At 55.7% G+C, this 14,939-nt stretch overlaps 1 protein-coding gene and 2 long non-coding RNA genes across 12 annotated transcripts; 2 read left to right on the top strand and 1 right to left on the bottom strand.

The window, feature by feature from the left end:
- Nucleotides 1-134: 134 nt before the first annotated feature.
- On the bottom strand, nt 135-3,544 carry LOC136363580 (uncharacterized). The gene is made up of 3 exons (XR_010744016.1): nt 2,931-3,544; nt 2,307-2,379; nt 135-860 (listed from the first exon to the last, which is right to left on the bottom strand). It is a non-coding gene; the product is annotated as an uncharacterized lncRNA (long non-coding RNA).
- A 1,781-nt stretch (nt 3,545-5,325) lies between these two features.
- On the top strand, nt 5,326-8,086 carry LOC136363578 (uncharacterized). The gene is made up of 2 exons (XR_010744015.1): nt 5,326-6,774; nt 8,006-8,086. It is a non-coding gene; the product is annotated as an uncharacterized lncRNA (long non-coding RNA).
- A 1,300-nt stretch (nt 8,087-9,386) lies between these two features.
- DNAJB2 (DnaJ heat shock protein family (Hsp40) member B2) lies at nt 9,387-14,889 on the top strand. Of its 10 annotated transcripts, none has more exons than XR_010744011.1 (10): nt 9,387-9,543; nt 10,382-10,470; nt 11,572-11,681; nt 12,110-12,163; nt 12,310-12,426; nt 12,601-12,690; nt 12,812-12,917; nt 13,048-13,118; nt 13,340-13,851; nt 14,488-14,889. XR_010744011.1 is itself a non-coding variant. In XM_066322926.1 (10 exons), the coding sequence occupies exons 2-10, from the start codon at nt 10,406-10,408 to the stop codon at nt 14,496-14,498; spliced, it is 849 nt and encodes a 282-aa protein (XP_066179023.1). In that variant the 5' UTR covers nt 9,388-9,543; nt 10,382-10,405; the 3' UTR covers nt 14,499-14,889. The 10 variants fall into 10 exon arrangements, 1 of the variants encoding a protein (XP_066179023.1); XR_010744005.1 differs by having other exon boundaries at nt 12,307-12,426; XM_066322926.1 differs by having other exon boundaries at nt 9,388-9,543; nt 12,307-12,426; nt 13,340-13,561.
- Nucleotides 14,890-14,939: the final 50 nt, after the last annotated feature.

The raw sequence follows: 14,939 nt of genomic DNA, 5'->3' as shown, positions 1-14,939 counted from the left end.
AGTGAGTGACTGAAAGCAAGACTACTGCTGCAAATCCTGTGCTGGTGTCTAAGCAACACATTTTGAGACCTGCAGAGATGGCTGAGCCAGAGGATCAGGGTGGGTTTAATCAAGCTGATGGAAAATATTGGGGGTTTTTTTTCCCATAGAGATGCCCCAGGTAGTGTGTGCTGCTGAACCTGCACGGGATTCTGTGGTGACCGGATAACTCTGGAAATGCCTCCCTGTGGTATAAATGTCCTTTGAGTGACCTCAGAGATCACTAGATAACACAGACCATGCTGATGCAGACAGTCCATGAGAGTGAGAGAGTAATTGGTAGCACTGAGGCATCAAAATTTGAGCTCCAGAAGTTAATTGGAGTGAAAAGGAGTGATGGTATCATCTTCCCCGTGAAGATCTTCACCAAGCTGTTCATTGTAATGCACAGTGGATGCCAGGGAGTCACTTCTCACTAGATGTGTCCTAGAACCCTCCTTAATTCCAAGGTGCCAGTTAATTCTGAGGCATTTATAGCATGAATGCCTTGCAGTGTGGTTAGAAGCAGAGCCAGGCAGTGAGCAGCGCTTCAGGCTGTACAGTTCACCCAAATTCTGAAGATTCATATAATGATCAGGTGGTACCCAGGGGTACAAAATCATGTCATACTTCAAGAAACTCCTGGATCAGTTTACGTACCATGGTGGTGGAGAGTTGAGAGTGAAATGTCCCAGATTTGTCGTTGCTGTGTTCACAGTGAAAATGTGTGTTCACTGTGAAAATATCCACTCAGATGCTGTTTTGTTGGACAATCAGAGTGGGAATGACTGTCAAGAGAGCCGTGAGTCATTCAGAGCTGTGCTTCCCCATGTGCCTCTGATCTGAAATGCCCAAACAGATGTCTAAGCCTTTTTTAAATGCTTAAGAACATCTGGCTAAATCCAGGGAGCACCAATCAGCTGCATCTTGTCAGTGCCTAACTGCTCAGCAGGCTGCCAGATGCTGGTAAGCAGCAGCCTGAAAGCACAGAGCAGAAGCTGAGCTCATGCTGGCTGGATTTGTCCTGAGGCGACCCTTCTCTCACAGAGATGTTACCCACACATCTAAGAAGACCCTGCAAATGTTTTCAGACAACATCAGAAGTCACAAGATTACAAGAATCAGGAAACATTTTCACGGATGCTCAGAACATAGTCAGACTCTGCATCAGCAACCAGAGAGATGCAAATAGCAAGCAAGGAAAATTCTAGGCCATAGAGTCAGAATTCAACATCTCTTTATTGAAGGATGGGAAAAACACTGAAGATACCTGAGGGGCAGAGCCCTGCCCACTGCAGGTGAAGCCCCTACTTGCTGCTGTAGGAAACCAGCCAGCTCTTGGCAGGGACCTGCTGGTACAGGAACACCTGTGAGCAAAGCCTGCAGTTAACCAAACAAAGCCTCTCATAGAGCTGTCTTCCAAAAGTATGTTAAAGACTGCCACACCTAAAGCATCCAGAGATGAAATTGGGGAGGAGATGAGTTCAGAGCCTGGCCTGGTACCTCCCATCCACACCCTAGTTCCCTCTCTCTTTGCTGAGGAAATCCCGAACTATTGTTCCCAGTTTTCAGACCTCAGTTCCACCCTGGCTGTTCCAGGCAGAGCAAACAGTGTTACAGGGCAGTTTGGGGACATGGCCTTCTTGGGAAGGTAGAAGAGAGCTCAGCTGTGCCCTGGGGTTGGCAAGGAAGCCCACTGTGCCCTCCACTTTCAAGCAAACACCAGATTGTGAGAAGTGCTTCAGGAACAGGGCTCCTGTCTGTGTCCCTAACCGCAGTCAGGAGCTTCCCAAAGAGGTTGTATCGGTGCTTGCCCTGTTTACCCCTCACTGTCCTTGCTCTGCCCTTAATCCTCTTAGCAGTGTGGTCAGGTGGGGAGCTGGAGAAGCCAGGATGTGCCTCCAGCCTGTCAGTGTCCTGTGCAGTTTGCTCTCCAGCAGTGTCACAGGCTGGACAAGGTTGGCTGGTGAAACTAATAAGTCTGTTGAAAGCATGGGGTTGATTGCATGTTGCAGATGTGAGTTCAAGCAAGGCTGCAGTGATGCTAACTGCTTGAGCAGTATCCCACTGAGCCACTGTGCAGTATCCCACTGAGCTCAACTGGCTCCTGGTTATGGCCCAGCATCATATGTCTGAGTGCTGCTGTGGTTCTACTATGGCAGCATCCGGAACATATTTTGTCACCGTAAAAAATTCTAGCATAGCATGGAGATGGGCAGAAAATGCTCCCTTTGCCATTCCCTAAGATATGCATGCCTTGCCTAGGTCAGAAAGGGCCCTCCGAGTACCTCATCCTCATCTGCAGTAGGTAGAGCTGATCCAGAGATGAGAAAGGCTGACTGGAAGGCTAGATGTCACAGGCTGCAAGGAAAAAATGGGGAGTATCAGAACACCAAGCAGAGACTCAATAAAAGCCTCATTGCACATCTTCAGCAACCCACGTGTGGCATTTACTCCTAGAGACCTACTGGGATGTAGGGCACAGTAGTGATCTGACAGAGGTTTTCTGTGCTGCAGCTGAGCAACAGCAGCATAATTGCTGGTTCAGATATAATGAAGTCAATTGTGCAACGCCTGCTGCATCGCCCAGAGCGTGTGCCTCGGTACAGAAACAATAAAGCTAATTCCAGATCTCGCTACAATCCTAAACCCTGAATCACAGGGCAGTGGCAAGAGCAGGGAGGCACTCCCTGGGACACGGGAAGCCTCGCAAGCCAAGCCTCAACCTGCGAGGCTAAAAGGGGCTGTGGGACAAGTTGGAACGAGCTCTTTCTCAGGCACAGCAACAGCAGGCCCTGGGTGAGCAGACTCCCTGGCTCAGAGCCAGCTGCCCTGGCTGCCAGTGTCATCTGCCTTTCTTCATGTTCTGGGAAAGGCAGCTACACACCCACGGGAGCAAAATAAAACCTCACCTGTCTAATTGCAGTGACTTCATGTCAGAGCTCTGAGCATGCCTGGTGTGAACAATCTGCCTCCAGGCGGGTGACAGAGGAACTGAGCCTGCTGAGGTGGCCCCATGTTCTCAGGGAATGCCACTCTGCAGTGCTGATGGGTTTCTGTGGAGGTGCCAGTGATACTGTTCCTGTTCTCCATTAGCTTTTAGAGCTGGTGATGGCACAAGCAGTGCAGGAATACCTGGAAATAGAAGTGCAAGGTTGTGTGATGGTAGGAACTCCTGGAGGAATATGGGTTACCCCATAAGGCTGAAGGAGCTCTCCATACACCAGACAGAAGTGTAGACATGGTGATATCTTCATGCCCAGCCTTTTAGGCTTTCCTGTCTTACAAGCTCACAGAATTGCAACAAAGCTGTGGCCAGCTCTGTTGCAATGCCAAAGACATGCCTTTGAGCTAGCAGTGATGGGGCAAGAAGCAGCCATCACTTCCCCTGCTTCCAGGAGCTCATGTCTTGCCTGTGGCACTGCAGCTGAGCCCCTGGGCAGCAGAGGGGACATGACAGATTCACACGAGCAGCTCTGCAGGTGCACCCCCTCCTTTGAGGTACATAAACCATAGCCAGGTGGGCCAGTCCTGCACCCACTGGGAAAGGAAACAATTCCTGTCACAGAAGCTTCTTGACAATGCCTTGCTGTGCCCTGGCCTTTGGAGAGCAGTTGAGCATCCTACGGCTGGAGAGATGTCCACAAGGTGTTTTGTTTTACACGTGAAAGTGAGTTGTATAATAATGCAAACAGCCTGTTGGCCCCGGGGCAAGCCAAGGGCAGAGCTGGGCCTGCAGAAACTAGCCTGGAGTCTTGGGGATTGCTGTACAGCTGTTAAAAGTGGAAAGGAGGTGCTGGCAGCTGGCCAAGCACTGTTGGATGTCAGAGGGAAACAGTTAATGTGATAAAAGATGCATTTAATAAGCTGGGTAATGGCTCCCAGGGTGCTCCTTGCCCAGAGCTGTTTGCATGCAAAGAGTGATATTGTGAAACAAGGACTGTCCTCCTGCTCCTCCCAGAGCCTGAGTGCTGGGAGCCAGTGGCCTCAAGTCACTAGGATGAGACCTTGAGTTCAGTGGGCATCTGAGGATGCCTGGCTCAAACACATCTGAGAGCTTCCTAGTAGAGTTAAGCCAGATGTGAGAGGCTGTGTGTGTGAAGTAATGGCTATTTGGCAGAATTTCCACATTGCAAGGTCTCAGAGGCCAAATCTGCTGAATTTTCCTGCTTAATGTGGCTCTCCTCATTAGGACAAACCATTTCCAGGCACCCCGAGCACAACTAGGGCTGCTGTGCCCTTCCCTGCGATGGTGTGGCCTGGACAGTGTGACTCTCGTTCTACCACTTAATAGCCTGGCACTGGACACATTCTGGAGAACTTTACCACCTCCCAGGCAGGAAGATGCAGAGCCTGGCAAGAGCTGGGCACCAAGCACTCCTGTATATGTTGGGTGCTGGTTAACACGGAAGACCCGCTTCTGAAACAATCCTGGATTCAATTATTACAGATGACAGGTCTGCTCAGGCAGGGATGTAACTGGCTTGCCGCGAGCAGGGTGTGGTGCCCCGCCAGGCAGCCAAGCGCTGGTTGGCAACAGTGAATCATCAGCAGAGAGCTGCTGCGCTTCTGCAGGGATTCCTGCCAGGCACTGCTGGCTGGCTTCGGTGGTTTGATCAATGGTCTGGAAATGAATCCCAGACTGCACTGGATAAAGTGTGAGGGTGGTAAGAGGATGTACAGAGTAATGAGTGACAAGACTGCCCCTTCCTAAAATTCTCAAATTAATTACTTCAAGCAATTTTGCTGTAATGTGGACTTTTAATCAGACAATTGTTAACCATCTCTGAGATTTAGCTGTCCCCTTCAATACTTACTACCCTATCAAGCTTAGCATTATCGCAAATTTTTCTCAGTTAACATTTTTTATCATGGTGGGCTTTGCAATCAGCCCTGGGGATCCCCACTGCAAAGGCCTCAGCAGTACAGTTCCTAGCTAACAAGCACACCTTCGCTATTCATGCCTCTGGTACAAAACAGGCTGGCTTGGCATGCCAAGATAAATATTCAGGAGCAACAGTAGATCTATGAAAAGTAGATCTGGAAAGACCACCGGCAGCAGCTCTGAGCTTCCTTCATCTGTGGACACAGAAAACGGATTGTTTCACCCCTCTTTGCAGCAATGTTGTGATTTGTGCAAATACTGTTATCATTATCTCCAGCCAGCTTCCAAGTGAGGATGTCATACCAATGGTGTTGATCTGAATCAGCCAGACATGTAATCATGCTGAAGGTGATGACAAGCTTGCAAAGCAACACCTTCCTTGCCTGAGACAAGGATATCAGTAGTAAATACATTTTTCAGTATTTAATTCTCTGCTGATAGAATCAAAATTAATTCTTCTGTTATTTCTTTCTGGTATTATCAGTAATCTAGAGTTTTCTGGGTCAACTAGCTTATTTTCTTAATGACTGGAGTGATTTCTGTTCTTCAGTCCTTTGGTGTTACTCCAGTTTTCCCAGCTGTGTTAAAAATTGTCATTAGCAGCTCAGCAAGACTCTTAGGCCCACTAATGCTCTCAGTGTGGGCCTGATAAACTGCAAATGTCGATTTTAGAAGGTAATGCATTATATATGCGGGTTTGTTACAGACGGCATCCAAACTGCAGTCTTCTCTCTGCATCCACAGCACTCCACAACACTCACTCTCCAAGGTCCCATTCTTGCACTGGTAGTTGGGCATGGAGGGCTATGGAAAACTACAGAAAACTGCCTTATGGCATTCTTTTTTTCTTTTTCCTTATTTTCTTCTCATGCAAATGCATTTGCTTCATCTCCTTTTTTATTTGTCCCTGCTTGGCTCACTGTTTTCCTTTTAGCTATGCCTAGGCAAAGACAATGGGCCTAGGCTGGGCATGTAGCTGGAGGGCATAGTGAGGGTGAGGACCAGACATCCTGTGACCCCAGTCCTACCAGGCACTGCAGAAAATTCTGGCCAAGCCAGGAAATGAGGGTTGTGGAGCTTAGGAGAGCGTGGGCATTGGACGTTTTGGTGTGCATGAGCAAAATCAGGTTTTGCTCCACAACAGAATCCCTTTCCTCTCCAATGTCAGCTGCAGCTTCTGCTCCCCTCTGCAGCTGGAGGGTTCCCTAACATACAGAGGGAGTGTGCAGTATCAATCTATTAATTATCTTTCATCTCTCTTCCCTTGGGATCTGATCCAGGCCATGCAGCTCCCAGCTTCACCCGGGATGAGTCTGGGGTGTTCTGCTCCTGTGCACCACAAGGTTATCCAGCCCAACCTGTCACCAACCACATGGAGGTAAAACCCTGCTGCCATCAGGCTCAGCTGCTCCCTGGGCCTGTGTGCCTGCTCATCATGGATAACCTATTTAGTCATGGGCTTCTGCCACCTCTGCCAGCCTCTGACTCTGTTGATTTAAAATCTGCAAGCACCTCAGTTTTGCTTGAGTTCTGGCTGGGGCAGCAGCCCCACTGTCAGCACACACAAGCATCCCTGCAAGGCAGAGCCTGGGACGCAGAGCCTGGGTCTGTCACATTGCTCAATCTGGCTCAAAGTCATCGCCCTGCTTGAACGAAAGTCACCCTGACTTTGCTGTTTCTCACTTCTCTGTTCTGCTATGCAAACTAAAAGCAGCTGCATGACTTTGCTTCCCTGGATTCTTCCCAGTCTCTAGAAGGTACAATTCTAAACCAGCCAGCTGAGGTGAGAACAGAGTGGACAAGAAGGAGATGGGCAAGTGGCTGAAAGCCTGGCCACTGAGGCAAACATGTGGAACATCAAAAACATGAAGGTGTGAAGAAATTAGCTGTGGCGGGAAGTTAGGGAGGGTGGACAGGGCTTTTTGGATGAGACAACAGGACTGTGAGTAAAAGAATGAATGCAGATTTTAAAAATGGGAGTCCTGCCAAGCAATATCTTTACCAGCCCCCTGATGCAGCCCTTTCAGGGGTGAGCAAGCCTGGAGCTCCCACTGACACCTTTTCTGGGGGCAGCACCAGCACTGTGGCCATGCCAAGAGATGGCCAGCACCATCATCTGTCCTAGAAGCAGGCAGGGGAGAGTGGCACAGAAATGGCACCCAGGAGCCTTTCTCACTCTGCTCAAACCCTCTCACTCTGTCCTGGTGGCTTTGGCTACTGCTCCTTCACTGCTGTAGCTCCACTGCAAGGAATGGGGACCTTCCCTTGGGGAGTGGGGAGAAGAGGAAGGGTGTCAGCTGCATGTGAGGAGGGAAGCAGCAGGCACACGACTGGCTGAGCACTTCATAGGTCAAAAATTGATAAGAATACGATTTTCTTGTGGAAATCAAAAGCTGAAATGTTGTGCAGTGCTGAAAAAAAAACCCTCTTAATTTGTTGTTTGCATAATAATATAGCATGGGTTTATGATGCAATTCTGTTGGCTTCCTGAGAGATTGGGTAACCAGGATAAAAACATTTGGTCCATTGGGGTCCTGCTTTGCTCACCCAAAACCTCTTTCCTCAGAAAACCTCAAGAGTATTTCATGAGCATTTTTTGAGACCCTGGAAAGTTGAAAACAAGCTTGCAACACAGCGATCCCCAGAATTTCATAAGAAATAAGGGTCTTTTTGAGACACACTCAAGATGCATGTGATTGACTTGAAGCTGATGCAAGCCAGGTTGGTGCATCAAGACTTCAGGCAGACCTAGGAGGAAAGGGCAGGTAAAGAGGCCAGGGTGCTGCAGCTGAAGGTGTGAGGCACCAGTGGCTGATGAGCTGCTTTTATTTGGCTGCTTCCAGGTTTGAGTAGGAGAGTGACTGTGGCAGGTCTGGAATGAGGTGAAGTTGATACACATATTTTCTCCTACCAGTGGTGTGGTGGGTTACTGCCCAACTCTCCACTGCTGCACCTAAGAATACTGGGGAGGTGTCAGTCTTCCTCACACCACATCCTGATCTCAAGGGTGAGGGAAACTTTTGCCATGAAGGCATCAGCAATGTTCTCCCCCGGCTCCAGATTCACAGCCAGCATGTGGAGTTCTCTCCTATCCCATCACAGAGGCCTCCCCACCGGTGTGCACAAAGTGAGCTGAGATCTGTCATCTCGGGACCCTCCTCGTCCTCACATCAACTGCAGAAATAGCCACGGAAAGGGAAGCAAGGCGCCAAGACTCGGTTACGTGCTGGTGGCTCCCTGCAGCAGGATGGGATCCCTGTGACGCAGCCTGTGGCTCCATCTAGTGCCCACGCTGGCTCTGCACCCATTGCTTGGGCCGAGGGGCCAAATCAGAGCCCCTGGCAGCCGGGAAGGGCGCCCTGGATACAGGCAGCCCCCCTGGGAGCCCCTCCCTGCTCGTCCGCAAACAGGTACAGGGACGACAGTGCTGCAATGGCATCCAAGAAAAAAAATCCCCAGTGGTAGGAAATACTCCAAGCCGCTGCTCAAGGAAATCATGAAGTTGCTGTCTGATGGCAGGGGACGGGTCTCCCATCCCTTGGAGAGAGAAATGCCTTTGGCACACGAGATCATGCCTTTGGCATTTGATCCACCCCAGCCGCACGACTCATGGCTGGGGAAGGCTCTTTTCGGGGATATATGTCCTGAAACTTGTCCCTGAGGAGTGCTGCCTCAGGCCTCCTTATTCTGAAAGGCTTCCCAGCTAGGAATTTATGGGAGGTGAGGAAGATTCCAGCTGTGGTGTAAATGTGGCAGTGGATCCAAAAAAGCTCGGACCCTGCTGAGAGGTCAAGCTCCCTCTTTCTCCCATCCAGGCCGCAAGAGGGAATCAGAGATCTCCGTGAAGAGGACACATGCAGAGATGTAGGTGAGCGAGACCGCCTGGGACCCTGAGAAGAGGTGAGCACAGCCCCTCTGCAGCAGCTGTGCAGGCAGAGGCCATGAAGGAGAAAAGTCAACAACGGAGCTCCCAGTGCATGGTCCCGGTTCTCCGGGGGCCCGGGCACTCCGGTGCTCAGGGCGGCCCGCAGCTCCCGGTGCCACAGCGGTACCGGCGGCCCGGGCTGCAGGCAGCGACCTGCGCCCGCCAGTCTGGCAAGCTGCACCCCGTCACGTCCCACGCCCCGAAAAAGCGCTGAGTCACCCCAGCTGTCCCCCCCGGCCGGCTCCTCCTTCCGGCGGGACCGGCCGGGCAGCTGACTCGGCGGGAAGCCAGCGGCACGCGGCGCCGGGGCTGCGGCCGTGCCCCGGTGCGGTGCGCTGTCAGCACCGGCACCAGCGGGACGGCTCGGTGACACCACATCCGCACCTCGCTGGCGCCGTCCGGGGCCCAGGCGCGACGCCGGGAGCGGAAGAGCGGGCGCGGGGCCGGTACCGGGACGAGGAGCGGAGAGGGGCTGAGGCGGGGGCCGGACACGGGCCGACCGGCGGAGCGCCCGCGCTGCCGGCTCAGACACGCCTCCCATGACGTCACCCGGCGAACGGTGAGGCCGTGACGTCAGCGGCCGCGGTTGGCTGCGGCCGCCGCCCGTCACGCAGCGGAGCCGCCTCCAGGCCCGCGGTGGCCCGGGCGCGGGGGACGCGCGACACCGGCCGCGGGCGGCCCGGGCGGGCGGGGAGGGCTCGGCGGCGGCTTTCAGGTGGGCACCGGGGCGGGACGGCGGGAGCGGGGCGCGAGAGACCATGGGGGAGCGGGGCCACTGCTGTCCCTTGCCGTGCGGCCACCGGCCGCCCTTCCCGGTGCCCCAGATGCGCTGGCAGCAGCCCACGGCCGCCCGCCGGTGGCGGCGGGGCGGGGTGCGGAAACTTCCAGCAGCAGCGGGTGGCCCCGGGAGCGCCGTGTTTACGGCCGGGCCGGGGGGCGGTCCCTGTGCCGCCGTACTGGTGCCGGTGGCAGCGCCAGCACCGCCCTCCCGTCAGCTGGGACTCACGGGCCGGGGGCGAGTAGCGGGGGCGGGACGGAGCCCCGGGGGGGTCGCGCGGGGCTGCGGCGGCCGCATTCCGCCCGTGTCCTCCACCCGGAGCGGGTCGGCCGATGGAAGTGTCCCGGCGTGCCCAGGGACGGGGAGGGTCCCCCGCTGAGCCCTTAATCCGCTCTAGCCGCTAAGCACCTTAGCGGGCTGCGTCCTCTCGCCGGCCCCCGGCCCGCCACTGAGCCCCCGGGGGAGGCGGGCGGGGAGCGGCGCCGGCAGCGGGGACCCCTTCCCCCTGCCCGGGCAAGTTGGGGGGACGCCGGCGGGACGGCGGTGCGTCAGCAGCAAAGGGTCCCCCGGCTGGGGCTGTAGGTGCTCCCAGGTGGCCGAGGTGCGGGCGGGGTGCTGGGGAGCTGGGCATGGCGTGGCACTGCGTTGCTCTCGGGAGGCAGTGGGGTGGCCAGGGCGCTGGAGAGGGTTGGTAAGCAGGCTGCCCTTGCTATCCCACACCCAGCACTACCAGGCTGTGCCTGTGGAGCCCTGACTTTGCCTTCTCCCCCTGCAGTGACCCCGTGGGACAGCTCACGTCATGGTCGACTACTACGAAGCGCTGGGGGTGAGCCGCAACGCCACTGCTGAGGACATCAAGAAGGCGTAAGTGTATGGCAGCGTGCCTCTGCCTGCGGGGCAGAATTCCCCAAGCCACCCCCACCTGGTGCCATCGAGGCCTGGGCTCCCTTCGGGGCGGTGGGGACAGGGCCCAGCTCCAGAGGTGACAATTCAGCCTTTGTTTCCTTTGTATGGATGCCAGAGCGGGGTTGGGCTTTGCTGCCATACAAAGGCATCTTTTGGTGGGGTTTGGTCCCTGCTGTCAGCCTGGGACGTGAGATGAGTCTCTGTGGTGTTTGGAGGCTCCCCTCTTTCTCTCTGCCAGAGGGTGCAGGGATGGCAGACAGTTGGGGCACAGAGACTCTACTGGCATCAAAGTCAGTGGACTGGAGGTCACAGGGTGAAGAGCAGCATGCTCCCTTTTAGGGATGTGGGCCCTACGGGCAGGTTGGTGTTGTGCCCCAGGTACTACTGGGGAGCTGACAGAGCCTCTTGAGTCTCTGCAACTCCTGCCTGGTGCCCTGCCGAGGTGTGCTGCTCTCACTGGGGTGAGGCATCACCTGAGGGGAATGCCAGCAGATTGCTGGCTTGCAAACAGGTGGCAGAGGTCCCCATGGGGGGCTTTCCCAAGAGTGAGTGGGAGAAGCTAGGAAGCATGGGTTAACTATATCTAGCTGCAGTGGGGAGGAGAGGGCTGCTGGTGCTCTCCTGGCCCCAGGGGGCCCCTAGCAACCCCTGGTCCACGCACACTCTGGAGCCCATGAAGGCTCCAGAACAAACCTGTGAGCATTGTCCAGAGCCATCAATGAGGGCAGCTGAGGTGGGCACATGTTGCAGTGCTGTGGTCGTGCTGTAGTTCTGGGGTTATTTCTGCTTTGTTTGTTTAGTTTGTGTGCATTGGTATATGTATGCATAAATATATATATGTGTCCGTATATATATATGTATTTATATCTGTATATGGAAACACATAGTCTTCTCGGGAGGCACAACAAGTCCAGGAGGCTCCTGTTCAGTGCCTGAGGCTGTAGGGTGCTAGGTGAAGTGGGCTTGGGGTGCCCCTGCCCACCGGCTGCGAGCTGCATGCTCAGATGGGGGTTGCTGGTCCAAGGGCTGGTGTGTGCCTATCACTGCCCCTCTGTGCAGGTACAGGAAGGCTGCGCTGAAATGGCACCCGGATAAAAACCCAGACAACAAGGAGTACGCTGAGCAGAGGTTCAAGGAGATCGCCGAGGCATACGAAGTGCTATCGGACAGTAAGAGGCCACAGTGGTGTCTCGTGTGTGTGTGTGCCCACCCTTGGGACTGTTCACACTGGGATGTCCTGCTTCTGGGCTCACACAGGTTGTATCCCTGGCTGTCCCCAGGAGGCAGTGGGGCCCTACAGCTTTACCACACAGCCTGTGGGGCGTGGTTGCTTCCTCATGTGTCTCCCAAACAGCCCTTGGGAGAGATGCTGAGCTGTTGGTATCCACAATGGGAACTCTCCAGGGGGGCTGAAGCTTTTGCATTCTTACCCAGTGGTCTTACTTGGGTTTGGATGCACTGCTGGGGTGAAAGGGGCTTGTGCCAACTGCCTCCTCTTGCTCCCTGCTGATCTGCACCTCCCTTAGTTGGGAGAAGTGTCAGTGCTCCTGTCCCTGCTTGGCAGCCAGCTTTCCTGCAGCCCCCTTTCTTCTTCCAGAGCAGAAGCGTGATGTCTACGATCGCTATGGCAAGGATGGACTCATGGGAGCAGGTGAGTAGGGCCATGGGGGTTAGTGCAGCTCTGGATACATCCCTATCTGAAGACCTGGTGTGGGTCAGTGCCATCAGGACTCCCCACCCTTCAGGGGAGATGTCACCTAGGGCTCTATTTAAGACTGAGTGTCTTTCCTCCAGCAGGACCAGGGGGCTCCAGGGCCAGTGCTGGGGCCCCTGAATTCACCTTCACCTTCCGCAGCGCTCACGATGTCTTCCGGGATTTCTTTGGTGGACGAGACCCCTTTGCTGAATTCTTTGGTGGGTGTGGGGCTGGGGAGGCTGGCTCTTGGGATCTCTCTGTCTGTGGGGCAGCCACTGAGCTTGGGGATAGAGCTCACAGCTGGCCCTGGCAGAGGGTTCCCACATCAGTGCCCTGCTTCTGGTTCACCAAGCTGATGGGGTAATGCTGACTGGAGTGTCCCTGCCTTTCAGATGACATGCTGCCCTTCTCTGAGCTGCGAGGAGCTGGCCCCCGGCACCATGGGGGAGGCCACTTCTTTTCCCCGTTCCCAGGATCCTCAGGTAGGAGACACTGCCATTCCTCCCAGCAAGGGAGCCCTAGAAGACCATGTTCCCCTGGGCAGTCTGTCCCCTACCCTCTTGCCACCTACCCTGGCACCAACCTTGTTGTTCCCTTCTCTAGATTTCTTCGCCTCATCCTTCAGCTCTGGTGCAGATGCAGGACTGGGCTTCCGCTCTGTTTCCACCTCCACCACCTTTGTTAATGGCAGGCGTATCACCACCAAGAGGTGAGGGCAGTGCTAGCCCACCTTGCTCCCACAGACTTCTCTCCATCAGCAGGCCTCTGACCCTGGAACTTCCTGCTGTGGTGCACTGGCTGCATGGCCCTTGACCGTCCATCTGTTTGTCTGTCTGCAGGATCATTGAGAATGGGCGAGAGCGGGTGGAAGTGGAGGAGGATGGGGAGCTGAAGTCGATCCACATCGATGGTGAGAAGTGGCACTGCAGACTGAGCTGTTGAGCTCTGTGTCCTTTCCCTTTGGGGTGTCTGGGAGGTGCTGTAACCAGGCTTTGTTTTGGGCTAAGCCTTGGTTGGCCCTGATTTGGAGCTCTGCTCTAAAAGATTGGTGGGGTGGGTTGGAGGTGCCAGGGCCCTACAGCAGCGTTGGGGAACTGGAGTGGATGAGTCCCCCAACGCCTGTCTCCACAGGTGTTCCTGATGACATGGCGCTGGGGCTGGAGCTGAGCCGGCGTGAGCAGCAAGCCTTCCCCAGGCCACGGCCCCCCTCACCGCCAGCACCGGCCCCACACCAGACCTCGAGCTCCTCACCTGTCTGCTTGTACACGGACAGCGAGGACGAGGATGAGGACTTGCAGCTGGCCATGGCCTACAGCCTCTCTGAGATGGAAGCCGCGGGGCACCACCAAGCAGGTGGGCACAGCCCCGGCTCCCTGTTGGCACCGGGGGGCAGCCACAGCAGCCCGTCCTCCACCCACAGAGCTCGTGGTGCCCGGGGCAGGCTGGAGCAGCAGCAACTGGGGGCCAGCAGTTCTGCTACAGCGGGGCATGAACCTGCCCCCAAAGTGAAGCTGTGGCACTGCCCCCTGCTCTGAGTGTGGGGCAGGGAGAGGAAAGCAGGGGTGGAGTCCCGCTGCTTGGAACTCAGCTCCTGCCTCCCCTAGCAAGGGAGGAGGTCTCTTCTGCCCTGCCTCCTTGCTCAGGTGAGTGGATGGCTAGTGGCATCCCAGAGCTGGAGGCTCCCAGACTTGGAAGTAGTGGCTTGAAGAGGAGCCCCCTTGATGGGGTCCCAGGAAGAGGGGCAGCTCCCTGCCCTGGCTCCTGGAAGCGTGGGGGGCCCAAGGGCAGGCATGCTCTGGCCGTGCCTGCCCCCCTCTCTCCCTGCCAGCCCTGCGGGCGGGCAGGGTCTCCAGCAGGTGCCTCCCTGACTGCAGCCTGCCCCTGCCCGGGCTGTGGGGAGTGCTGAGTTGAGCTCCCATCCTTGCAAGGAGGGCTGCGCACATAACCTCTGCTTGGTGCCATGTGTCTTTTCCCTTTGGATGCTGTTGCTCCTGCCTGTACTCCCTCCTCCTGTCTCCTTGCAGACTCTGCCTGGTCACTCCCTTCCATATGCCTTGTCCAGTCTCCAAGGGCACTGTCCCTCCTTGCTTCCCAAAGCAGCAGTGACCCTCTGTGATATTCACAAGTGTTTCTACCCTCTCCATTGCCTGTAGTTCTGCCTTGGCTGTCTTCCTCCTCTGCCTGGGACCTTCCTCCTTCCACCCTGCCTCTCCCCAGCCCTTGGCCGAGGAGGATTTCACAGGTGCTGTTGTGTACCCCCCCTCCGCTTGTCTCCCCAGGTGTGTTCTGAGGCTGCTGCGCCCGGGGACCGCGCACGCCCACTCGCCCACGGAGGCTCTCCCAGCCAGGACTCCGCTTTCTCCCTGCACGGCCACCCCCTGCCATCCCCTTCCCCCAGCACCCTCTGGCTCCGTGGGATGCGGTGAGGGGGGCATGACGGGGCTTATGGCCAAGCAATACCTGGGGCTGGGGGGAGAGGCCCTGGGCACCAGAGGGTGGTGGAGAGGGGGGGATGGGGGTTGCTGTAGATTAGGCTGCTGGTGGGGGTGCTGGCTGTACGCAGCGAGGGGCAGCATGGCTGGGCTCAGCCAGCAGGGCTGGGCTCTGCCCTCCTCCTCGCTGTAGCTCCCCCTCTCTGACCCCCTTCTGCTAACAGCTGTCAATAAACCTGTTTGCAGTAACTTCTGCCTGTGAGGTCTTTCTGGGCTGGGGATGCAGGGTTCTCGTCTTT

This window comes from Sylvia atricapilla, chromosome 7, assembly GCF_009819655.1.
Source record: "Sylvia atricapilla isolate bSylAtr1 chromosome 7, bSylAtr1.pri, whole genome shotgun sequence".
NCBI lineage: Eukaryota > Metazoa > Chordata > Aves > Passeriformes > Sylviidae > Sylvia > Sylvia atricapilla.
The sequence above is the reverse complement of the archived record's forward strand: the minus strand, read 5'-3'. Positions and strand labels throughout refer to the sequence as shown.

What these genes read in the sequence shown, in the direction of transcription:
- DNAJB2 (XM_066322926.1), top strand. Translation starts at nt 10,406, where the DNA reads ATGGTCGACTACTACGAAGCGCTGGGGGTGAGCCGCAACGCCACTGCT. An exon ending in GGATGGACTCATGGGAGCAG is followed by an intron (nt 12,164 to 12,306) that starts GTGAGTAGGGCC and finishes TCTTTCCTCCAG; the next exon opens with CAGGACCAGGGGGCTCCAGG. An exon ending in AGGCGTATCACCACCAAGAG is followed by an intron (nt 12,918 to 13,047) that starts GTGAGGGCAGTG and finishes GTCTGTCTGCAG; the next exon opens with GATCATTGAGAATGGGCGAG.